General features: G+C 41.9%; 3 protein-coding genes across 6 annotated transcripts in view; 1 reads left to right on the top strand and 2 right to left on the bottom strand.

The window, feature by feature from the left end:
- Positions 1 to 33: 33 nt before the first annotated feature.
- Positions 34 to 9,200, bottom strand: vsig10 (V-set and immunoglobulin domain containing 10). 3 transcript variants are annotated; one of them, XM_070904429.1, is made up of 9 exons: positions 8,940 to 9,200; positions 8,533 to 8,844; positions 7,112 to 7,417; positions 4,534 to 4,824; positions 2,075 to 2,359; positions 1,674 to 1,787; positions 1,459 to 1,471; positions 456 to 598; positions 34 to 364 (listed from the first exon to the last, which is right to left on the bottom strand). In XM_070904429.1, the coding sequence occupies exons 1-9, from the start codon at positions 8,989 to 8,991 to the stop codon at positions 270 to 272; spliced, it is 1,611 nt and encodes a 536-aa protein (XP_070760530.1). In that variant the 5' UTR covers positions 8,992 to 9,200; the 3' UTR covers positions 34 to 269. The 3 variants fall into 3 exon arrangements, 1 of the variants encoding a protein (XP_070760530.1); XR_011597335.1 differs by lacking the exon at positions 34 to 364 and having other exon boundaries at positions 475 to 598; positions 2,004 to 2,359; XR_011597336.1 differs by lacking the exon at positions 34 to 364 and having other exon boundaries at positions 475 to 598; positions 2,082 to 2,359.
- pebp1 (phosphatidylethanolamine binding protein 1) lies at positions 8,657 to 13,104 on the top strand. Of its 2 annotated transcripts, none has more exons than XM_070904431.1 (4): positions 8,657 to 9,285; positions 11,689 to 11,798; positions 12,183 to 12,283; positions 12,662 to 13,104. In XM_070904431.1, the coding sequence occupies exons 1-4, from the start codon at positions 9,229 to 9,231 to the stop codon at positions 12,877 to 12,879; spliced, it is 486 nt and encodes a 161-aa protein (XP_070760532.1). In that variant the 5' UTR covers positions 8,657 to 9,228; the 3' UTR covers positions 12,880 to 13,104. The 2 variants fall into 2 exon arrangements, with proteins under 2 accessions (XP_070760532.1, XP_070760531.1); XM_070904430.1 differs by lacking the exon at positions 8,657 to 9,285 and adding an exon at positions 11,185 to 11,366.
- A 1,018-nt stretch (positions 13,105 to 14,122) lies between these two features.
- Positions 14,123 to 25,306, bottom strand: part of taok3a (TAO kinase 3a) — a 64,590-nt gene continuing 53,406 nt past the window's right edge. Inside the window, exons 15-21 of the mRNA XM_070903668.1 lie at positions 23,602 to 23,838; positions 22,184 to 22,312; positions 21,036 to 21,239; positions 20,114 to 20,353; positions 19,386 to 19,598; positions 18,690 to 18,872; positions 14,123 to 15,502 (exon numbers count right to left, since the gene is read on the bottom strand). Coding sequence (XP_070759769.1) covers positions 15,341 to 15,502; positions 18,690 to 18,872; positions 19,386 to 19,598; positions 20,114 to 20,353; positions 21,036 to 21,239; positions 22,184 to 22,312; positions 23,602 to 23,838 — 1,368 coding nt within the window. The 3' untranslated portion in view covers positions 14,123 to 15,340. The remainder of the gene's footprint in view (positions 15,503 to 18,689; positions 18,873 to 19,385; positions 19,599 to 20,113; positions 20,354 to 21,035; positions 21,240 to 22,183; positions 22,313 to 23,601; positions 23,839 to 25,306) is intronic.

Raw genomic sequence — 25,306 nt, 5'->3', positions numbered from 1 at the left:
AGGTGATGTACATAAGTTATGGATGTCCAAACAATCACATTGTGTTTAAACAGCGTCATTTACTGCATTTATATCAGAGCAACATATTCAAAATGCTGTACAAACAAATCAATCATAGAAATAAGTTTACAAAAATTAAAAACCCTGTTTGAAAAAAACAAGTTAAAAAGAGATTTATCTTTTTATACACGTGTCTTCCACCTATTCTGTTCACATTCTCATTGGGAGTAAATGTTATACCTAAAATAAAATCTAAAAACACCCGATACCTAAAATGTTACAAGATCCACTGGCTCTTCTGTCTGAACTGTGTCTTCCTGCTGCTGTGGGCTCGTCTCTGCAGTTTCTGCATCCTCGTGATCACCTAAAAAACAAAAGGACATTTTTACATTACCAGACGTTTTTTACACTTCATTTACAAGCCCACGAAAACCGGTGCCGCAATGAGGACGTACTCGATGGGATTCGATGTATCTGGACCAGCGTTGTGTGGCGTCCGTTGGTTAACGGAGGCAGCCGGGGAACGGCGTCTTGAAAGATCTGCTCGTCGTCCGACTCCACCAGGCTCAGCACGTCTCCTCTGTCCTCCTCCATTGGCCTGAAGAGCAGAGATCTTATTATGACATCAGAGTGCTCCTGCAGGTAAGGCACCAGGCTGCATGACAATAAATACCTGAGACTCATTTACACTGATACACATCCTCATCTTTGTTGCTAAATGCATTCCAGGAGTTCTTTTGCTCTGCTGTATTTTTAAGAGTGGGTTCCTGTTTTGCACAAGGACGCACATGATACACAGTCACACGATTCGACTGCTCCACAGTTGTCAGCAGTAAAGTGCAAAGAAACGTAGCAATTCGCCAACAAAAGCAGTGAAGAAGAACACTGCTAGCAAACATGGATGTAAACAATTCTTCCAAAAATCTGCTTCGCAAATGAAATGATGCACAATAATCAGGCCTCAAGGATACAAACAATGTGTTTTGGGGAGAAACACTGAATGTAAACAACATGTTTGTTTGTTTACAAAGGAAAAACTCCACAGAGTACCTTTAAGTTTACTCAAAGATGTCCGTATGCTAAATAGCTGCTTGATGTTGACAAGTCCAAAAATACAATGCACAAGGGACATTTAGGAGCAAGTTTTTATGCTAAGCTAACCAGCTGTTGGCTGTAGCTTCATATTCACTGTACAGACATGACAGTCGTCTCATCTAATGCAACAAAAAAAGCGAATAACCATTTTCCCAAAATGTTGAACTAATCCTTTAAAACCACGTGCCTTGTAGCTGCACTGCATTCTGGGAACGCCTACAGTATGTTTGGAGGAATAACAGAAATAAAAAAATAAAAAAACTACTACTAAACAGGACAATTAATCTCTTTAATTTAATGGACTGGGTCACTAAACTAATCATGCTTCGATTAGTATTAGACAAATAAATATGACACACTCACCCAAAGCCACCTCCTGAAACAAAAAACAGAAATTGTGAAATTAGTATTAGTGGGTTTTTATGATTTATACTTTTCTGAGTGTCAGTTCTCATGATGCAGATGCAGTATACGAGATTTTAAAGAGTGCACAGAACGATCATAACCTAGGTTGAGTGGGGCAAAGTCATTTGTTGCATACATTAGTGACTTATGCTGCAAAGATAAACAAAAGTTACCCAGGCAAATTCGGTGTCGGCTGGAGAACACAGTCTTAGCTACGATCACGGCTGATCCCACGATCAGTGCGGCGATGAAGACGCCGATGATCGCTCCCGTGTACGCAGAGGAGGCTGTGGAGACAAAACAAGACGACAGGAGACGATTATGAGGCAGAAAAAGGGAGGAGCAGCAGGTTTATCAGCATTCCAGAGGTTGAGGTTGATACCTGCTGTGACTTGTGGCTTATTGTTTAAATCTCTGGTCTGTTCGTGTGTAGTGAGAACCGTATGCTCAGCTCATTGTTTGTCACTCATCGATCACTCTGACGTTAAAGTTCATGTGTTTACATTTCTGAAATTGTCATCCTGTACGTGTGAACATCTTGCAGCCCAAACCCTCCCTCTCATCCCGAACTCACTCCTCACAGTGAGGTAGACTTCCAGCTCGCGGACGGCGAGGGGGTTCTCGCTGCGGCAGAAGTAGACGCCTTCGTCGTCCTTGCTGATGTTGTGTATGGTCAGCTTGAGGACGGGGCCCTCCTCAGACAGGACGTACTTCGATCCGGGTACGATGTCCTCCTGCTGGAGCCCTTTTTTCCAGGTGGTGTTTGCAGGGGGGGTGGACACGGCCTCAGTGCAGGTTAGAGTTACGCTGGCCGCCTCCAGAGCCGTGACCAGCGGCTCGCCTTCCGGGTACGGACGCTCTGGGAGAGAGAGGGACAAAAACCGTTTTCAGACTCTTCTCTTTTAAATGTGATTTGTCCAAAGAGTCACTCAGAACTAAAAGGGTTTACATATTTATTCTAGTTAGCACCAGTGGGAATAAAACCTCTAACCATGGCAACATAAATGTCATGTGCAACACAGGATTTTACACATCGTGCTAAAGTGCTAAAACGATTGGGAATGATCAAATCAGCTAATCATAATAGTTGATTACTTGTTTCAAGCACTTGTTGGACGGAAATATTCACTTTCTTGCAGTGGGGTAGACGAGAGAATCAATACTTCTCTCATGTCTGTACAGCCCAGAAACAGTTAGCTAACCAGATTAGCTTAGCATAAACACTGGAAACAAGGAGAAACTGCTAGCCTGGCTCTGCCCAAAGGTAACAAAATCTGCCTCCTGCCAGCACCTCCAAAGCTCAGTAATTACCACTTATCAGTTAGAGCCAGGCTAGCTGTGTCCTCCTGTTTCCAGTGTTTATGCTACTCTAAACTTTTCCTGGCAAGAGAGCAAAGAAGCATATTTCTCAAAATATAAAACTATTCCTTTAAAATCAAGCAAATCCACAGATTTCCCCGGATTTAGTAAGTAAAATAAGACAATCAATCTGAAGATGTCATCTTGGACGGTGGGAACTTGTGATATAAAAAAAGGATTGATAGATTTTTGGATCTTGGATTTTCAGCTAAAGTTTGAGTTTCTTTTTCATGTAGCGTTTACATTATTTCGAGACGTTCAAATTGCTTGTTTTGTCCGAGCAACAGTCAACAGTCAGTTTACCATGATATTAAACTGAGAAAACAATTATCAAAATAGTTGCAGACTAATCTCAACTATGTGATCAATCGACTGATCATTTCAGCTCTAAAAACTTTTAACTACCCAGCACCTTCTCCAGAGAACAGAAGCTGTAAAAGCTTTCATGATCTGAGCATTGGTCCTGTGTTATATCAAAAAATAAGAAGTCAATTTGGTGTATAATTACATAAGAATGTGCCAGAGCTTTACTTTAAGGGAACGTTGGGCTAGACAGACAGATCTTGGACCTTATTTGAAAAAGACACACCTTCTGTTCAAAGCTTTACAAACACCAGAGAATGCTGATAAGCTAATGCTAACTTATATGCTGTCACACACATTGTGCAATCCTGCCTTGTGATAATAACCCTTACACTACTGAGTGACTCACTAACAACAAACGTCCTGTACGCTACCAACTGTGGTTCTCTGGCTGAGCACCGAATCTAAAGTTAACATAATAATGAGAATATTAATTATGAGAATTAAACAAGGAGCGTCTATAAACGCCTTACATATGATCGGTGATTAAAGTATGCATTACTCATTTGCATGGATTTCTGCCTCCATCCCAGTGCAATGGATGTAAATATATTACGTTTCTGGTGTTTGCAGTTTGAAAATACGAATAAACAGTGTCGGTTACTCTGGATAGTCCACAGATCTGAGCTGTGAACACTTTTCATTGGAACTACTTTCCACCAAATAACTAGTCCCTATGAAAACTGTGAGTTCTGTGCATTATCCAGAGTAACGGGGACACTTAAGATTTTTTTTTAATGTAGTTTTTCAATGCTGTGAATGCTGGAAACAAAATCCTATTGACCTCCATTTCACTGGGGCGAAGGCAGACATCTCGGGGACGGATATCTCAAAGCCTCAGCAGACAAACCCACGTTAACCCCCAGTGTTGCCTGCATGGCTAGATACCACACTAAAATGTCCCTGTTACTGTGGATAATCCACAGAGCTCACTGCAGACAGTTTTTATACTGTTTAGACTTGTTTGTTTCTAGAGAGAAAGGCTGCTGGTACATGTTTTAAATGTTATTTCTCAACAACGTGAGCCCCAAAAACAAAACTCTGTCCTGCTAAATTGTACTGGTGTGGAAGCAGAAACCTCAGAGACAGATATCTCAGAACCTGAACAAATAAAACCAGAACTATCTGCCTTTAAATGAAAGTAAGGTCAAGACTAGGAATACTGAGAGCAAGTAAACATTGTCAACAATCGTTGCTCACTGCAGAGTCTCAGCGTGGCTCAGTGGCCTCTAAAGTGGAAAGCACATAAAAGATTCAGCAGTTGCACATCTCAGGATTGTTAAGAGGCTCATTTCACCACAACATGCTTACTGAGAGTAAACGAACACGACTTCTCCTTTCCTGGCGCGAGCGCTTGGTGCCGGGCCACGCACCTCAGCGTCATCCCGTCGGACAGCATGGAGCGGTTCAGCGTCAGCGACAGGCTGTCCGTCACCTCGGACGCATAAACGCGTCCTTTCCAGCGAGCTCCTTGGTCGCCCTGGTCTTCCCCCCAGCGTAGCGTCGGGGTGGGATACGCTCCAAACCAGGTGCAGTTGAACTGGACGTGGGAGGGGTCCTGCGCTGGTGCCCACATACACTCAGGGTGTCTGTCTGGGACATCTAGTAGACAAAAACATAATTTAATCATTTAAATATCGAGCTTATTTAGGGCCATCATCTCTGTATGTGCAGAGAAGCTTCTTGTAGTGTGTCCTCAAAGCAACAATCCCATTTCATCCAGTATTTTTCAGGGTATCATGGAGCATAGGTACAGCAGTCAACAGTGTCTATCAAACGGTACATAGTGTTTCTTTGAGGTCTGCATTTTTCTAATAGTTCCTTTTTGTATCATTTGATATCATTTTTACACAAACCTTCAGGCATATCTCTAAAATGCAAAGAGAGGAATTAAACATCAACACTCAAACACAGTTTCTCTGACATTAAATGCCCCGCCTTCTTTAAAAAACGGCTGAATATGTAGACAACACCAAAATATGTGGGCATGGTCCACTAGTCCTGATCTTTTTCCCCAATGTTTACTTATATCATTTGTTGAGTTTAAGTCACTGAGGTGATACCCAGACTCTACACCTTTCTGTTTGTTTAATACTCAGCATTTCTTCCCTCTATAAATTCTGCTGATTTTGTGCTAATATATGTCCTATAATACGTTTCCTGGAAATAACTAATTATAAAGGAAATAGGGAAATTCAGAATAGACAGTTGTTTGATTTTAATTAGCTACTGATTAATAACTGAAAAGGTCAGCTCAATTTAAAGCAAAGTAAATATTGATTTATTAATAATTTATCATTGGAAACTTTTATTCTCCAAATACAGGATGTTGAACGTTTGCATGTTCAGCTGACTCAACGACAATTTATAGAATGAATTAAATTGAAGTGTACCAACTGGACGGTGTCTCCAATGTCCCTGCAATTATTATTAGGAAATTACAAGAAGCTATTTGACCTTTAAAATGTTATCTAATGTATGTAAAGTGTGAAGATAAGACTGTGCCTCACCTTTACAAGAAAATCAAAGATGTCACTTTTAGAAATTGTTTGATACATAAAAGTGAGAAATCCATGTTGAAGTCCACTCATTGTGTCTGCGTTTAGTTGATCTCTTCATGTTGTCAGTGAAACATTTTCTATCAAGGCTGCACTTCAGCAGACTTCCACTTTTTTTGCAGTTTACCCTCCTGAGTATTTAATGCCCACTCATTCATTGTGCACTGACTTGTTAGAAGTTGAAAGTCAGATTTGGAAAGACACAAATATGCAGACAGTGCCTTTAAACAAAAAGCATTCAACCCCCTTGGATGTTGTCTCATTTTAATGCTTTACAAGATTAAAACAAAAGGAATTTAATGTGGCTTTTCTGACGATGACAAACCCTTTAATCCCAAAGTGAAAACCCCTCTAGGAGTTTCTTTTTACCAGAGCTGGGTATCGAACACTAACGCTTTTTGAGTCCTGACCGAAATGTGTCCGAATCAGTCGACAAGACAATAGTATTCAGTACTTAGCGGCTTTACAGCAACCAAGAAACTGATCGTCTGCAGTCGGACAGGACCCCAACCCGTCTCTGTGGCTGACGTGGCTGAACGCATCAAGTGCAGAATTCAAATAATGAGGCCTTAATGTAGATCACATGATTAATAAAGTAACACAAATGCCAGAATGTTCATTTTCATCATAATATTTATCTTTATTTCCTGCCTTTTTAGGCTTAATACCGGGTTTAAAACTCCTGTATTTTATTGTGTTATGGTTTTTGGTTGTATATATTTTTTTCTCTTTTGTTTTTTTGTGTGATCTTCCTCTCCTTGTACTCAGAGGCATTATCCTTGTTTTCTTTATTGAGCAACTGTATTAGTACTAAGATGTGTGTTTTTTTAATAATTGTGTGTCTGTGTACATGATTTCTTGTTTTTCTACCAAAATGTAATAAATACATTTAAATAAGTACTGAAAGTTGGCTCTGAATGCTTTGTCGGATGCTGAGTCTTTTTACTTTTTGTTTGATCAAATATTTCCATTTTTTATTCATTTGTGTACTTGTGCAGCTGCTTGTGTTAATACAACATTAACCACTGATGCACTGAGAGGAAAACACGTTTCAAATGTACTGAAAACATTTTTATTTTTGTTTTGGTACCAGTATTGACACATTTGGAATAAAATGTTGCTCTATGTATTGTTGTATAATATATATTAATTTATATTGCTATATAATCTTTCCTCATGGCATTATAAATTCAAGGCTGCCTCTTGCTATTCCCAGCTCCCCCCTCTAAAGTGCAGACTACTGAATGCAAATAACCTTTCAAATAATGCTTTTCCACATCAGACCTTTAGTCGGAGTAGAGTATTCTGGGTATTCAGCTCATGGTACTTACAGTATACCAGCAGCTCTGTGCTCTTGTTGACTTCCTGGTGAGAGAAGGTGTTGCGGGCCCTGCAGCTGTAAACTCCCTGAGCGCTGGGCCGAATGTCTTCTATCCTGAAGTCCAGCCAGGATCCAGAGGTTGAAACCAGCGACTCGTTGCTGTACGAAGCTCCTCTGAAGGTCCAGGTCAGCTGCTGAGAGGGGTAGGAGGAGCCGGAGCAGTTAAAGGAGACGGTGGAACCCCGACGGGCGATGAGCGTCCCGTTGGACAGGGCCGTGGCCGGACCGATGGACGCAGATACGTTCTCTGGACCGCCTGAAAGGAGTAAAGGAAGCGCATATTCACATCTCTCATTATTCAAGAGTTAGTTAGTTCAGTTTACCATCACATAAGACAAACAAAAGCAGCAAATCCTCACAAAGCTTAAAGTAGGTAATGTTTAAAACTAAATAAATGATTACAACTAATTAATCACTAAATCATTTTAGCTCTAAACTTGATGATTAATTGAAAAAATAATTGATTGATATATCGACAGTTGCACTGTAGTGCTGCTTCAGGTGTTTTTGTCCTGCACAGCATCTTCCACCACACTGTAAATATCAGTCGCCTGTAAGCAGTGGTGGAGTGTAACAAAGTACATTTAATCAACTACTGTACTGTTCTTAAACAAGGTACTTGTACTTTACTTTGAGTCTTTTCATGCCACTTTCTACTTCTACTCCACTACATTTCAGAGGGAGATGTTGTATTTTTTTTCTCCACAACATTTATTGGATTACTAGTCACTTTGCATTTTTTACACAACCGCTGAAATGATTAGTCAATTGACAGAAAATTAATTGGAAACTGTTTTTTATTATTAACATTTCATGGTTCCAGCTACACAAATGTGAGGATTTGCTATTTTTCCTTTGAATTATTTGAATTTATTCTTAATAATTGCCAGGTTTGGACAAAACAAGCATTGTTAATATAATAACAATCTACAGATGAATCTATAATGTAAAAAAAATAAAATCACCTGTTGCAGTCCGATACAAATGATTTAAAAATGATCTCCTCCTCAAACAACTAGAAAAGTAGAATCCTTCTTTTATATCAATGCATCATTAATAATAATCTAATTATTTAATATATAGTATAATAGTCAGAGTGGACATTTTTTTGCATTGAGTACTTTAAGTGCATTTTCCTGATTATACTTATTTTTACATAAGTAACATTTTCAGTGCAGGACTTGTACCTGTAAGAGAGTATTTTTACAGTGCGGTGGTACCTTTACTTCCTCCACATCCTTTGAGGTCCGTCTGACATGTTGAAGAACAAGTTTGTTTACTAGGAATGTCGTTTCAGTGGATTACACTGGGGGTAGAAACTCTCAGGTCGCCATGCTGGACTCGTTACTGCACACACGAGCGTTCACTTACTGGTTACTTGAAGCAGGACACGTGCCCGAAAGGTGTTGTTGCCTGGCAGCGTGGAGCTGCACAGGTAGCCGCCCTCATCTCCAGGCATCACCCCCCTGATGTTCAGACTGCCGTCATGCAGCACTGCGAGGCGCTGTCCGGTGGGCGGAGGGCTCCCGGAAGAGCCGCCACCTCTAATGACTTCTCGTCCATTTTTCATCCACGTCGTTACAGCCGGTGTAACGTTACCGTCGCTGTAACACGGAAGTAGAGCGATGTCGCCCGGTGCGGCTGTCAGGGCCGTTTCGGTGGAGCCATTACCCGAAACCGCCGCTTTGACCAGAGGAGGGAGAAAAACAAGAAAACAATGAGAGAAGGACTTCAGACTCACCTGTGTTACCTGGCTGTGTGGTCGCATTAAAACTCACCTGTCGCGGACAAACACAGGTGTAGAAGCGCTACAGTTGCGACTATCTTCATGTTAACTTTCCAACTGGCTTCATCGCCCTCAAAACAAGTGAACAAACGGCTTCGAAACCTGTCTGACTAGTCCACCTGTGTGAGCTTGTCTGTGGCACACAGCGACACAGTGGACACCAGTCCTCCCATTATAAACCTTATAAACCACAGTAGGCAGACCACAGTGTAGGCAGAGGTGACCAGTCTGACATGATGTGACTTCTGCCCCTCTGGCGGACGTGCTTTGTTTACTAGAGCATGCTGATCCGGAAACCTTGGCACGAAGAAACCACACCCGAGCTCACCTTGTTAAAGGTACAGTAACACCATTTAAATTATTATTATTAACATTATTATCATCAGTGGTGGAAGAAGTATTTAGATCCTTTATTTAAGTAAAAGTATAAAATACTCCATTACAAGTAAAAGTCCTGCATTCAAAAGTACTATTTTATATTCAATATTGCTTTTTCATTTTACAGCTGCAGTTGTTTAAAGTTGAGCTCATCTTAACATCATCTTTATATACTTTATAATTTCATCTACAGCAATGCATCATATTCTATGAAACCATCATATGTTTGTAGCACCATTGCAATCTGAAAAGTAACTAGTAACTAAAGCTGTAGAGGCAGTAAAAAGTACAATATTTGCCTCTGAGATTTAGTGGAGCAGGAGCATAAAGTTGCATAAAAAGGAAATACTCTGTAAAGTACAATTACTTCATAAGTGCGCTTACTTCGTGCATGCAGCCTGTTACAGTTTTGTCTAATTTCCCTCCGGGAATCAATAAAGTATTTCTGATTCTGATTCTGTGCTCGAGTACAGTACTTGAGTAAATGTACATACTCGCTGATTATTACTTTCATTATTTCAGGCCCAAATTATATAATTAAGGCAATATTACATGATTACGACACTGCATTAGGACAGGTAATGGTAACTTCAATAATATTTATAATTTTTATAGTAGCGGTGTGATTACATTTTGCTCATATATTAACAACGTTTTGTCGTCAAACTTTTGGCATTTAACTGATTATACTTAGTGTTACTGGTTTATGTTGGTATAGCCTGATGTTTTCTGTGGTGCTCTGACTTTGAACTGGGCCTCTAATTGAAGAATTGCCTTAGATTATGGCACTAGGGATAATAATATAATACTTTGTATACTGGTTTGACATGCAGTTATTGATATCGTCATTGTATAAACATGTAGTTCTACAGGTAATTCTATACGTGTATATTCTGGCAAACAATAACCGTGAGTGTTTAAATGCAATTCATACTTATAACAATGTTAATTAAAGTGTGATTTCATTTACTATGGGATGACTGTCACTCTCTCACTCATAGCCTTTCCACTAAATTCTCAGCAATGCGACAAAATCTGTTTCGTGTGTGTGTGTGTGTGTTTGAGGTCTGTGGCATGCAATATGAACCACTGCCATAAAGGAGATAACAGGCATCATTCATTTACTACAACTAGCTGCTATAAACTACAGATTACCACAGACCTGCTCTAACCCCATGGAGGAATAATGTTGCATCTTAATAAGTAGACTGCTTTGACTGTTAAAATATTCCTCAATTTACTTTAAATTCTATCATGTCAGACCCCAGCTTCTACAAAAGGGATGTCTGGAAACAGAAAGTGTGTTAATAAAGCATGTGAGCTGGAGGAGGGACGAGTTTTGGACGGGTGATCTGATTGACAGACATTTTAGCAAACCACAATCATTGTGACAACGAGGCGACAGCGCCCTCTGGCGGCCACCTGTAGCTGGTGCTGTTTGTGCCGTTCACGTGTAGTCAGATTACTGGGAAAATATAAATCACCTCACAGTATCAAACACAAGAAGCATCAATAAATTGATTTACCTCACTCTTGACTTAGTGTTATAGTTACGAAGACATGTCAGCATATATCACTACTAATATATCACTACTGTGGTCATAGTGGGCCACAAACCTGGACATTATCTACCAATGGGACTTTACATCAAAACTATCAGGTGTTATTAACGCTACAGCAGGGAATTACTTTACAAAATATGATTAACATCTACTGTAGTTCGTTTAAGGCTGATTTCAAACTCACGAATAAATACATTTTGGATTCAGATGGTTCAACTTGTTGGGTAAGCGCGCAAATTCCTCACCAGTGCCTACATCTTTTGGTGGTACGTGAACGCGGCACTTTTGGCAGTTTTTGTGTGCTTGCAAGAAGCGGTTCAGTCAGCAGCAGACAACAAGTCAAAATGCCCGTAGATTTGAGCCAGTGGACCGGGCCTCTTGCCCTGCAGGAGGTCGAGGAAAAGCCCACACATCCTCTGACCCTTAAATACGACTCTGTGGAAATCGACGAGCTCGGCAAAGTGCTCACGCCGACGCAGGTTCGTCAGCTAACTAATGTTGGCTAGCCAAGCTAACAACTCAGCTAACTTAGCGTCGTTTCTGAGTGTTAGCTTAAAAGCTATATTGTGGTCACCACGCTAACACGCGTTCCTTATAACAAACACTGTGTAATTGATTATTTGGTAGCAGCCTGTTTGCAAACAATGAATTAGGTTACATAATGCCTCCAGCGTGTCTGCAGCTGTAATAGACGGCGGTTAGCGCCCCCTAATGGGCGTCAGAGCTGCCAAAGCTCGGCCATCCAGCCATCCAAACGTTGACGCACCAGTTTTAAGAAGGTTTACCCGTGTTTACTTGCAGGTGCAGAATCGACCCACCTGCATCGAGTGGGAGGGATGTGACTCCAGTAAGATGTACACTTTGGCCCTAACCGACCCTGACGCCCCCAGCAGGAAAGACCCCAAATTCAGGTGAGACGTGCAGGCAAACCTGTTAAAAACGTGACTACACTTAAATAAATAGACATAAGATGACATTGCAGTCCGAATACAGTCATTTATGCAACAAAGATATTTACCCCCAGTCCCACCCACTGTCTGTCTTGGCGCTGCTTATGATGGGTTCATTGCAACAGTTCATGTTTAAGAAAGGGGCTTTAGCAGCTTTACTGTTACTAAAAGCACTCAATGTGAATGTTAATGAATGTTAAACTTATTTGTGCATCAAAACAAAATCAAATCAAAAATGTATTCTCTTTAAAATGAGTCAGATTTTGTATAATGTATGACTTTATAGTGCTTTTAAAAACACTACAAATTTTCATCTTAAATGTTTTTTTTTGTCTTTCATTAAAGGGAGTGGCACCACTTTCTGGTGGTCAATATGAAAGGAAATGATGTGTCCTCTGGTTGCGTCATGTCGGACTACGTGGGATCTGGTCCTCCCAAGGGCACAGGTAAAGAAAGACTGGATAGAAATGGTTTACAGTTTGACCAGTTAAACCTGTTCCCAAATATGGGACATTTAGCAAAACTCAGAAAATGTGTCTTTGTCGTATTTATTGTGATGAAAGTCTATTTGTGAGAAGCAGCTTCAGTAAATAAAACAATCCATGGGACTGTTGTTTAATTGAAGACATCTCACAGGTCATCCATCAGTTCTTTAATCTGCTGTTAAATGTGTAACTACTGGTTTGGAGTTTGGCACGTCTGCAGCCATTGCCAGTTAATCTTAAACAGTACCTGTACCCCTGGCCTCAATAATTTATACTAAGAGGTTGTTTTCCAGCAGCACTGTAATACAACATTTGAGCCTCTGTCTTTGTCCCCGTCAGGTCTCCACAGGTACGTGTGGCTGGTGTACGAGCAGCCAGGCAGCCTGTCCTGCTCCGAGACCGTCCTCACTAACCGCTCCGGAGATGGCCGCGGGAAGTTCAAGATCCAGAGCTTCAGGAAGAAATACGACCTGGGAGCTCCGGTGGCGGGTACCTGCTACCAGGCCGAGTGGGACGACTACGTCCCCAAACTGTACGATCAGCTGGCCGGAAAATAAATAAATAAAAAGACTCGGCTCCAGAGCGTTCAGCACTAGGAATTCCCACGGAGGCTGCTGGTCTGTCGGAAATTCCCAAAAAACCCAACAGTAACAAAGCATTTTTGAGTTTCCACTGAATATAAGTTTCTTTCTGCCCGCTGTTGCCTAACCATGCTGTGACAAAAATGACTGCTCCTCTCAATGACCTGCACTATTCTGCAATAAATCTGTTCAACACTGAAATGGTTGCATTCTCTGTAGAGAGGTTTTCTGATAGATGTTTAGAGACCCATTTGACCAACTTGGATGCTCCATAAAATCTTAATATGAAGTATTATGATGACTTTGGAGGTGGGTTATATTTGGCACCTCAGGTGCAGAAGGACGAAGTACAACATCCTTTACTGGGAAGGATACAGTTAGCAGGTACAATATACCTACCACCTACACTTTGACTGGAGGATCTCGGGTCTAAATTCGGTTCCTGGGTAGGAGGTCCTGACCCCTGAAATGATTCCTCCCTAATTCCAGGGATCTTACCGTCAGTGCCCAGAAACTATTGCTGATTGATCTGACAAAAGCCCTGAAGTGAGAGACACGACTAAACTTTATGTGCAATTGTTTTACTACATATACATTATATTATTATTATATAACAGTTCCTGGTTAGGTAAGCAGTAATTACCTTGAACTTTGCTCAGTTTTATCCAAAATACCTTTAGTACCATTTGTCCTTGACCTGTGTGCCCTCAACTTGCTTTCACCAGTTCTGCAATGTGAGATGAGGATTTGTCATACGCAGCAGCCTGATAATCAGACTGAAATTACATTTTCACTTTTTATTTTTACTGTATAGTTCAGTTACTAGTTCAATTTAAATCACTGAAATGAGACAGTGGCCTATGATACAGAAGTTCCAGCTGGATTTCATGCTCAAAAAGGTTCATTATCAGGTAGAATATTTATAACCAGTCGGCTACTTCTGCACAGTAGAAAATGATGAAATGACGAAGACTTGTCCAACCATGTTTTTAGCTCAAAGGTTTGAGGGAGATTGGAGCCCTTCAGCAGCTTTGTACGCTATCAAAATGTTCTTTAGTAAAACACTTAACTGTTGCAAATTTAAATCGGCACCATTAAACTACTTATTATCTGTTCACCTAATCTGCTTTGTACACAGTGAAAATGATGATATGAGGAACTCATATTGGACATTTATATACATATATATATATATATATATATAACAACACATCCTTCATTTGTGTGATGAGCACTTTATTTACAAATATAATTAAAAGCTCTGACAGATTCATGCTTTCTTTTAACCTGGAAAAAAAAATTAAAGTGCATGCAATAATAAAGCATCATACTGGTCTGGTTTATAAGAAAATACACAGCTTGAGAGTTGTGTAAAGCAAAAAAAAAGAAAAAAAAATCAAATGAAAATCCCATTGATAGATGACTCGAATACTATCTGAGGAGGGGGGAGAAAAAAAAGCGCCTTTAAAAATTCTTTTTATGATTTGAGTGACAGTTAAAATACAATACGAAAATAAGTAAAAGCTCTCCATAAATCCTTCTATACACAAAGTACAAGTCCCCCCGCCCCCCCACATGAAGCCCTTTGTGCTAGCTGGGAGTTGGAGTTCACGTGTCACATGTATTATTATTCACATTGGCTGCCAGTGCAGAGAAATCAGTACGATACACTTATCGAGTACCATGATTCATCCTCCCCTCAGTAATCAAATTCACCCGAAGGAGTCACATTTATCATGAGCGTACCTGTATGTACATCGTGATATTTGTCTCTCAAAGTATCAAATTATTCAAATTTGTCATAAAAATGTCCTGATGAATAAATACCAAAAAGTGTTGAAAGAAGCCGCGCAGTCAAACGCTGCGGAAGGATCAGCTGTTTGATTTATCGCTTCGAGATTTTGTTTTTTTGCACCGCTTGAGACCCAAAAACAAACTAACGAAAACAATGAATCGCCTCTAAAAATGCATGTTTATGGAGCGATTTCGCTCATTGAACTGCCCTCATTTTTCTCTCCCTCCTTCTCTCGTCTTCCACTTTTAGTCACACCCAAAAGTGTCATCATTGCACAAGAAACAAGAAACACTGTGACTATGTTATCATTATTCTTACAAAAAAACATGACAACTACAGGAAGTTATCCAGCATATTTTTTTTTGTCATCTTGTGACACCACGAGAGGCAAAGGAGGGGGAGGAGGTTTAGGTGGGTTTGGGGGCACTAAAACCTGCCATCGACTCTGTCCGACCGGCCCAGAAAACAGCTGATTCTGGAGCCAGATGTTTTTTTGCGTCTGTGTGTGTTTGAGTGGGGGCGTCAGCAGCAGTGAACACCTGCACTGTCAGGTCAGGTCAGGTAAAAGGAGAGGAGGGGTGTACTGAGGCAGACGGACGCCCGGGGACCACGAGAGACGGCGGGGGCAGCGGCAGCAGCCCCTCATCTGTAGTCATCCTTGGGAAGGTCCAGGGTGCCCAGGTTGCCGAAGCCCAGCCGCATGCTCTCCATGTCGAAGCTGTCGATCTCCCGCTCCTGGCGCTCCAGCAGGTGTTTGATCCGGTCGGTTCTCTCCTTCTGAAGGGAAACCAGCTCCTCTTCAATCTGCAGGAAACAGAGGAACAAGGGACATTCAGGGTTAATATATTGGAGGAGACATTTTTATTGCGACATTGTAAAATCAGTATCTGTGCAACTTATTAAAACAGTCTTGCTGACATATTCTAGCCCGAGCTTTTCCTCAACGTTCCTCAAACAGCAGATAATTTGACTTGTGACAGCAAGAAGAGCACAGGTGGAACTAATAACATTACATGGTGGCTCTGCTCCATAAGTGTCCCAGTGAGACATGTCAGTGAGCCGGCATGCACGACACCGGGGCCCTGGAAGTGGCACACATGAACGGCATGCAGCCGTTATCAGTGGCATTAATTACACCTGTTTGACAATGCAAATTAAAAAGGTGTGCTGGAGGTGCAAACTTCTACACAGGGATTATGAATGCACAACCTAGCAGAGAGAGGATTGGAGCAATATGATGAGATAATTTATCGCTGTCTTCAATTTCAAGATTAAGAATATAACAGAATAGAATCCTTTTCAAACCAAAGTTATAATTTTAAGGCACAGAGGTGTTAAAGGCTCTGCACACCCACACGTGTTTGCAGTTATTCTGGCTGAAAAGACATCTGCTAGGATTAAAGTTGGATTAAAGTCACCAAATATATATCTGCAGACTTGTTGTCATTGGGTTTATGAAATGCCCGATGAAGGTCACTTGACTGAAACGCAGCTAAATTAAAACATGTGCTGTGTTGACAGTGCTGACAGAGCTGATTTTTGTTTGTCTGACCAAATATATCTTCTTATAAGAATGTTAACAGTTTAAGTTGTCCTGTCCCAACAGGCGCAACAAAACGAACAGGAACGGGAGGGAGATGTCAATCAAGTTTAGTCTGCACATGCCTGCAAAGTCCTGAAGAAGAGGTCTAATCTGGCAAAATGAGTAAAAACACCATTGGCTGTGTATCACGAGTGTGTAGGGACTTGTAGACACAAATGTGAGAAAAGCCTTGCAGTATAATTCAGTTCAATACGCCACAGTACAAACTGCAGCCTAACAACGTACAATAGAGTTGAACCAACACCTCACTGACATAGCCAATGCTGTATTTATCGCAGGGCCATTGTGTTAGTTTTCATGACGCTGCAGAGTTGTTCATCATGTTTTTGCCTGCCTGCCCCCACGCGCCCCCCCCCCCTCCCCCAGCTATCTATCCTGACTAAATAACCTTAAAAGATGTGGCACACTGTGATATGTGCAACTGGATGCAGACTTTGATGTGGTGGAAGTGTGTCAAGTTGTATTAACCAGGTTCGGTCGAGTTGTGACTACTGGATCTTTCAGCCGAACACCCGCATTAACTCGGCACACACATCCACAGGTGCAGACAAAGCACCGCATGGCGCAATACGGCAATCTGGCCAACTACTGAGCATGCACAGAAAACTCCAGACTCTGACCATGAACCGAAGCGGAGGACAATAGTGCTTCTAAAAACTATGACATCATCCCAGTCCCGGAGTGCAGAGCCGGACCTGGCCAGGAGATGGCGACAGACCACCACTGAGCAGACTCAGGCGCCACTGGACCCAGCAGAACTGGATCAGGGCGGCATTTCAAATGTCTCTTCCTTTGTTGTCGGAGTGCTGTCTACTAGACTGTAGCGATGACGTCGGCTACTTTGGAAGGAGGCGTACTCGGCCGTTCTAATCTAATCACATGTCATTGGTATACATGGCAGGTTGCCTGAATAGTCTCATAAAAGACGCGTTTCTATCAGAGAGTGTCATGCAACCAAATTAGGGGACACAGATTGATACGACTGTGTCAAACGTATGCACAGAAAAAGTTAAATTATAACAAAGTATGAAAGCTAGTTGCCAGCTTGCAACACAGCTGCAGATACTATAATTAATACTACTTCATAATTGATAATTACAAAATAAAAGCAGTGAAAGTCACCTGCTTACATTGGAGTGATTGTAGCATATCTAAGGGGGCACTGTGCATTTAGATTGGACACATATGACAACCTATTAAGAACAAGCTGTAATAATAAGATAAACTGTACTAATTGCGTCTTATTATAAATAGACGCTGACAGAAAATGTCGTAATAAGAGAACAGCACTGTTGTGTAGAGATTTCACCACCATTAGTGTGTGGGAGAGAAATGGTTGTCTGCTCCCTGCAGGAAGGCATGCCACTGTCATCACCACCTGTGGTGAGGGAAATCTGTGTGTGTGTCTGTGTGAACTCATGAATGTCTGTCTGGGTCGCCTTTCATGCCCGCACGGCCTGCTGAGGTGGATGCAAATGTGTATCCGGACCTGTTCGCTTAAGCATTGAGGCGTGCTGAAAAAAACAGCACTGGACTGTTTGTATTTCAACGTATTACCGCCTGTTTGTGTTCGCCTACACACTTGCGTGCTTCAGATCTTTAAAAGGTGTCTTTACTTCCTGTATGTGATGTACTGTAAGTCCTGTTGGAGTGGGACAGAATACAAATAAGGATTATTTTAAACTGTCCATAGCAGTTAAGGACGGGAACGGTGTTGGATTTTGTAGGAGGGGCAGGATTTCTTTAAAATGTTTGTTGATGTTTTGAGTTTTTGTTTATGAGTTTTTATGCAGGATGGGGTCACTATGTTAAAGTTAGTGACAATTTTCCAGACAGTATCCCTTTTATGAGGTTAGGGTTAGGGTTAGTGTCTCAACACACCTACAGGCAAACATGTTTAGAGGTGTTTTAAATGACCATGTTTGGAGGTGTGGCAAAAAGACATGATAAATCGTACAAATAGGGATAACGCTTTCCAACAGTCTCTCCTCAAAAGCATTTACGGTGTTGCATTTGGTTGTACACACAAAATGTGCCAGAAGAAGTTGTTATGTTATCTGTATTTCTTTTCTTTTGAAGCGTGCGGATGCTTCCTGTCTCTCTCTGTAACAGTTGTAAATTCTTGTTAATTGTCATGAATTTGTGATTTTTTTTCTTTGTGCTCTCCTTTCTTTTGTTCAGGTTTTTTTTGGGAAAAGCACATTGGAAAATGTGTGTTATGTTAAGTTACAATTTAACTAGGTGGGTGGAAGGATATATATATATATATATATATATATATATATATATATATATATATATATATATATATATTAACGCCTGCAGAAAAAGTAAAGTATGTCCTACAGATCAGTCAAACCAAATCTGAGAATGTTTCCTGCACCACACCTTTTGTTCCAGGTGAGCCCGGCGCAGCGACACCTTCTGCTCCAGCTTCTGCAGCTCGCGCTCGTGCTGCGCCTCAGTCTGCATCTTGATCTTGCTCTGGTAGGCATTGAGCAGCTCCATCTCCTGCTGCAGCTGCTGCCTTAGGGCCTGGCACTCGGCTTCCTGGGCCTCGTCCAGACGCAGCTGACACAGCCGACCATGGACCGCGACAGGGGACAGGGAGGTACAAAGAGACAGGGAGAGAGAGAGAGATGGATAGATTGAGGGGGAGGGGAGGACATTGATAAGACACACAGAAGCAGAGAGAGAGAGAGAGAGAGAGAGAGAGAGAGAGAGGAGAAAGGGGGAATAGAGACAGAAAGGACAGAAAGGAGGGGAGGCGGCGATGAAGGGATGGAAGAAAGTGGAAGGGCAACGGGGACAGACAGGACATGGAATGACGGTGGAAAGGGAGGGAAGGGGGAGAGGTTAGGGATTTGATAAAAAGAGATTGTAAATGAGGAAGGAAGAAGAGAAATATATAAGATAAAGACAAGATATGAGATGAGGACAAACAAGGAGGAGAAAAATGTAAAAGCATAAGCAACAGGTGGACAGAAAAGCCTCATAATCTCGAAATATGTCCTCCAGCATTTATAAGAACAACACATTATAGTCCAGAAAAAGAAAAGATCCCGTTGACGTCTCTCCACTCACCGCCTGCGAGGCCATCATCTCGTTGATGCTCTGCTCATATTGCTCAGCCAGGATGGCCAGCTTGCGTGTCTGCTCATCCTTCAGGGCCTTGAGCACCGTCTTGTGCTCGGCCTTGGGCGTAACTTCCATCTGGTGGTGGCGCAGGGCCTTGTACTGCTTTGTCTGCACCTTACATGTGTCCTGGAACTGCTTCTTGATCTGCAGCTCCAAAGCCTGGTGGAGGGGACAGAGACAGACAGAAAGACAGTGAGAAGAGGAGTTTAAAGAGTATTTAATTCATTTTAAAGTTTGTTGTTAACGCTCTGTCTTTGGTCATGCCTCAAGAATTCTGCTGCTAAAAGGTTGAAGGTTTAAAATAGCCAGGGGCAAAAATCACAGTTCTAGTCTTTGTTATCCTCAAAAGCAAATCAAACTGAAATGACATTCAGAAATGACACATTTTGTATGTTCTTTCACCATTTTTCCAAAATTAATTTGTTACATCCATCTTGCATCACAGTTTTATCAAAATCTTCCCTAAACATAAAAGATGTTGCTCATGGCTTGCGCCATCTTAGAGGTGGATCCAATTTGTCTTTTCAAAGCCACAATAAAAAAATGAATCTGGAAACAAAAGGATTTCAAAAAAATGTTTTTTAGCTTAAGCCCTGCATTTCAAGCACCTGTGTCCTTACGATAATAACCACTAAATCCTGGATCAAAACTTCACTGTCTCTGTGTGGACTCACTTTGAGGTTCTTGGGCTGCTGCCGGAGCTCCAGCACATGCTTGCGGTGGAGTTCACGCTCACGCCGGTTGTTGTACTCGATCTGGTTCTCCAGCTCTGTCTGGTGCTGCAGGCGGATCAGGTCCATCCGCAGCTTCTGCAGGGTCTTCAGCTGCCTGTGCTCCAGTTCCTGCATGGACTCGTCGTGGCGGATCAGCATGGCATGCTCCATCTCTTTCTGGGTCTTCTTCTTGTTCAGCTCCTGGGGGTGTGGGGCGGGGGGGGGGGGGGGGGGGGGGTTTGGGACACATGGATGACTTGCAGTAGGTGCATTGTTTGTTCAGCTTGTTTTCAATGTGACATTCACATTCTCACTTGTAGAAATCAATTTCCCTTTTTGTTTGTTTCAGGCTTAGAACACTGGCTGCCATCATCAACAGCTGAAAAATCAATAAATATCACCCAAACATTTTCCATTTAAGCACTTCCTTTTTCTATTAACAAAAACATTAAAACTATCATCTAAAAACGGGACACACAGTTTTGTGTATTTTCCCACAGAAGGTTTTTAGGCCTTCTAAGACTCTACAAAACAGCTTTTCAGATTATGACATTGTTGCCTTACTTTACTTGGTAATAATCTTCTTATAGTTAATAGGAAACAACTCACAGATCTAAAGAACAATGGGTGTAATTATTAAGGACACGCTGCTGTTTGCTGAGAAACTTTCTTTGGTTTGATGATCACGATGTGCCTGTTCACACCAACATCACAAACAATAACTATGAAACAGGGGTTTTACTTCAATTCAAACTCTCGTAAGGTTTGGGAACATGAGCTGTACATTTAACAATTAAATGAACAACCAAGTTCATTTTTAACTTATGATTGAAGGACTTATTTAATCGCACATGATGCTTTTAAGGATGTACGTCCTCCACACCTCTCGAATCTGTTCCTGCTCCAAGTCGTGCCTCTTAATCATGACTTTGCGCTTGAAGGCGCGGCAGTTCCTGTCGTAGAAAACCCTCTGCTGGGACAGGAGATGGGCCTCCTCCTCGGCCTGGGAATGCTGCATGTTCTCCTTGTGCTTTGACAGACGCTCCTGCTTCTCCTTCTTGGGTGTGCTATGGTCCTCGTTCATCTCCTGAGAAGTTCAAAGCACAGGAGTTACGAGAGGAGATTGTTTTGACAAGTACAAAGGATATCCAGAGTTTGTACTAGAACTGAACTTTGAACTGTGATTGGTAGGTTTAGCTGACATTTCGGGGTGTGTAATTTATCTGTTATTAAAGTCTTATTTATCCATGCGAATGTGAGTTTAACTGGTGAAATAAAGACAATGGCTGGTAAGTTTGGGACTATATGTGAAAAGAAAATATAGTCTAAACTGTGTATTACATATGCATGTTTTGAATGTGAAAATAAACCAAGCCTCCATAAATACTTTGTGTTCGTAGTGACAGCATACGGCAAACTCCAACTGACCTTCTGTCTCGAACTACAGATGACTTTCATAGCCAGAGGAGGGTTCAAAAAAACATTTCAGCCAAATCTCTCCCTCCCCAGTATGAGTTCCCTTTCTCTTTCATGGGCTTTAAGGTAATCTACAACTCGAGCTAATGCACTTAACACATGAGCCTGATCCCCGCTCTCTGTGGTGTCTAATTCCGTTATAGCCCTCAGTTGGTGGGAAATATCTCTCCCTGCCAGCGATGCTTTCTTTTAACTGTGCTGACCTAATTCTGGTCACTTATCTTGTCACTGAAAACACAGTGTGTCACACTCCCAGCCCACAGTTGTATTCTCTGGACTCAGTTTCAAGGTTGTGGAGGCACACAAATGTACATTGTGTGTATTGATTTGTGTTTTTTCTTGTTTGTGTGTGTATACATGTGTAGGTACATAGTGAGTAGGCTGAGTGACTCAACACAACTTCCAAAGGACCACTTCGGAGGTACTGAATGTGCATGTTTGTGTGGAGGAGGGCTGATTCAACAGTAAACAGCATGGACCATGTGTCACAAACGAGAGAGGCGTACAAAGGAGCTCGCCTGTGGAGGAAAAAGGAAACCAACAAACGCGGCACACCTCCTTAATCTTCTCCTTGCAGAGTTTGTACTGCTTCTTTTGATTATCCAGAAAGGTGGTCAGCTCCTTCTTCTGCTGGGCCACGATCTGCTGCTGGAACTTCTTCTCATCCGCCAACGCCGTCTTCATCTGGAGGACACATGAAACAGGAGGAAGACAGGGGTTGTTAGCTTAGCATGGAGACCTTAACTGAATACAGGCTACAAGTGAACAAATAAAGTCATATACTAACTAGGGTTGTACAATACCACCTAATATCTATAGTATACAGTTACATTATGAAACTGACCTGGCTAAGGATTAATGATTTCAGTCATTTCCTAACCAAAAATGCCAAACATGCTCTGGTCCCAGCTTGTCCAAAGTTAGGATTTACTGTATTCCTGTTTTATTATGATTGTAAACTGAATATATTTTTTGGACTGTTGGTCGAACAAAACAAGACAATGAATGATGATGATCGCCTTGAGCTCACAGAAACTATAACAGGCATTTTAAAAACATTTTGTCTACAAAAGAATTTATCTATAAATCAAGAAATCTGCAGATTAATCGACAATGAAAATAATTGTTTGTTGCAGCCCTAAATCTCATGTCCGCTAACTCTTGATATGTTTGTCATCTATATTATATTAAAGACGGACCAGTTAAAGACACTGGACTGATTGGTCGTTTGAACTTTTTACATTATTGGCTGTTGTAGCTAATGTCAGTTTGTAGACATTTAAAGAAAATTGCAATATGATTAAATTTAGGTCGATAGGAGATTCCTAATGTGAGTAATTTGATAGGTTTATTGTCCAGACCTTATACAGGAGGTTTACAAAACATCATATTAAAACAGCAGAATTAATTGCTAAAACAACCTATTTTCAGACCAAAGGACATCCTGTTGATGTTTTCTGATGTAAGCCAATATCTAGTGTCATATTAGTTTAGCTGAGTGACATGTGACATGTGACATTGTGTGTTTATGTTGCTGTTTAGGGGGTGCATGCTGGTCTACTGTATATGAACAGATATACTATCTCCCTGGCTGGTCTGGCACGCTGGGCGCTAATCACAGAGATATGCAGCTTGTTTTTCAGAGCGTGGCATTCTGTGACCCACTTCTGCCCTTGTGTTTCATCTCATGTATCATTGGGTGGCAGCAGTGTGCAAAGTCTTAACAAACTTTCCTCAGCATTCGATGTAAGACCATTCAATGAACTTTCCTCCTGCAGCTACAGAATCATTCAAACTTCAACATCATGTCCTCCCCTGTTTTTCCAAAGCAGACCTTATCCCCCAGCCAACTGTTGCATGGTACATGTAGGTTGGCGGTGTGATCATCTGTGAAATAATTTAGGGGTTACTGTATTAATCCACTCTACTCATGTCCTCTAACCCCCCCCCCCCACACTCCTCACAAATCTCACCTCCTTCTCAGTGTGCACAGAGTGGCGTTTCGCCAGCTTCTCCAGCTCGATGTAGGCGTTGTTGGCCTGCGTCTCCACCTCCTTCTGCAGCTTGAGCCGGTGCTCGTCCATCTCGGCCTTCAGCTTGTTCTCCAGGGCGATCAGCTGCTTCTGGTGCTGCCGCCGCATGCGCTTGTAGCCCGACATCTGCTCCCGCAGCTCGCTCTCCTGCTCATGTTCGTGGATCTGCTTGGTCACCTGTGGAGAAAGAGAAGTTAGGATGTGAGCGATATCTGATTTTTGTTCAGAAAACCAAATTATTTAACACATACACAACAGATTAAAGGGTACTCAAATACGAAAATCTATCCAAACAGCAACACTCAACATGTTACCTGTCCTTTAGAAATATGCAATATCTATTTATCCAGGTTATCTTTTCCAAGAAGAACTGAAAACAAAATTAATTCAATACTGTCAAGAGTTACACTTCAACTGCTGCAATCTGTCAGCAACACTTGTCAGTTTTACAGCAGCAAGTTTCAACCAGTGATGGGAAATTAAGAGCTTAAAAAAGAAATACTGTGAAATCCCTTTAGATGAAGTTACCACTAGAGCCTAACAAAAGCTCTTTCATCTGACCATCACACATACACAGTCACTGCATAGATCAGGCAACCGCAAAGGATCTGAAATGTGTTTAAACCAGATAATGCAAGAAAAGGGGTTATGAAAAAACAATACTAAACAGCTACATAATTAATCTACTCTATGTATTATAGGACAAGAACCATACTGGCATGTCTTAACATTAATGTCACCAATTGTCTTTTTAAACAAAACCTACACCCAACACACCAACCTGAGTACAGAAAGGGTTCTCCACATCTAGGTAGTAGTCGCTCCGCATCTTCTCATAACTTCCACCTGAACTCCTCAGGCCAAACATGATGGCGACTTTAGCCAAGTGCACCAGCATCCAGTAACCTTGTGCAGCATCCTATGCTCGACAGAACCCTGTCTGAGCTCCGATGCCACCCAGAGACCCCACCTTACTGGACGACGACCCCCCCCCTCCCCTCCCTCTCCTTGGTTCGCGCCCTGGGCACGCAGCGGCCGAGGCAGGCGTGTGAACTGTGAATGAGGCAGGCCGAACACACGGGCCAACAAGAGCACAGAGCGACTCTTTAGTTGGGCTAACGCTAAGCGGCGGACAGCAGGTGGGTCACATGAATACCTCATTGAGAAAGAGTGAGAGAAGTTGGAGGGGGGGGGTGTTAGAGAGGAGCAGTCAGAGAGATGAGGGGAGGGGGAAGTTGATTGCAAAGGAGAAACAGCAGATGGAGAATGACTGGGAGAGAGTTAGAGGGGAAAAGAAAAAATGGAAATAATGAGTAAAATAAGAGCATCTAGAAGGAATAAGGGGGTGAGGTGGTGGTGGTGTGGAAACAGGTGGAGTCTGAGGCCCCCCCCTCCACCCTTTAATCTGTGCTGAATCAATACCCCACTGTAACAGCAGCTCCCAATCCTAGTCACTTGCCTCGCTGCCACCCTGCATGCTGCTGCCACAAAGGGCCAAGTCACGTCATGTGACGGCCTCTTTCACACACACAAGGCTCAGGGACTGGAAAGGAGATCATATTCAGGGAGATGGAGGGGGGGGCCCTGCAGGCTAAAGGTGAATGTTCCAGTGAGATCAGTGGGAACTGAGCAGCTTAGTTATTTT

Source organism: Enoplosus armatus, chromosome 4 (genome assembly GCF_043641665.1).
Source record: "Enoplosus armatus isolate fEnoArm2 chromosome 4, fEnoArm2.hap1, whole genome shotgun sequence".
NCBI lineage: Eukaryota > Metazoa > Chordata > Actinopteri > Centrarchiformes > Enoplosidae > Enoplosus > Enoplosus armatus.
This window is presented reverse-complemented; position numbering and strand designations above follow the sequence as displayed.

Coding starts and splice junctions, on each gene's coding strand:
- vsig10 (XM_070904429.1), bottom strand. CDS start 8,991: ATGAAGATAGTCGCAACTGTAGCGCTTCTACACCTGTGTTTGTCCGCG. Junction 2,360..4,533: donor GTCGTGTTCGTTTACTCTCA/GTAAGCATGTTG, acceptor TCTCTCTCCCAG/AGCGTCCGTACCCGGAAGGC. Junction 1,788..2,074: donor AGTCTACCTCACTGTGAGGA/GTGAGTTCGGGA, acceptor TTGTCTCCACAG/CCTCCTCTGCGTACACGGGA.
- pebp1 (XM_070904430.1), top strand. CDS start 11,232: ATGCCCGTAGATTTGAGCCAGTGGACCGGGCCTCTTGCCCTGCAGGAG. Junction 11,367..11,688: donor AAGTGCTCACGCCGACGCAG/GTTCGTCAGCTA, acceptor GTTTACTTGCAG/GTGCAGAATCGACCCACCTG. Junction 11,799..12,182: donor AGGAAAGACCCCAAATTCAG/GTGAGACGTGCA, acceptor CTTTCATTAAAG/GGAGTGGCACCACTTTCTGG.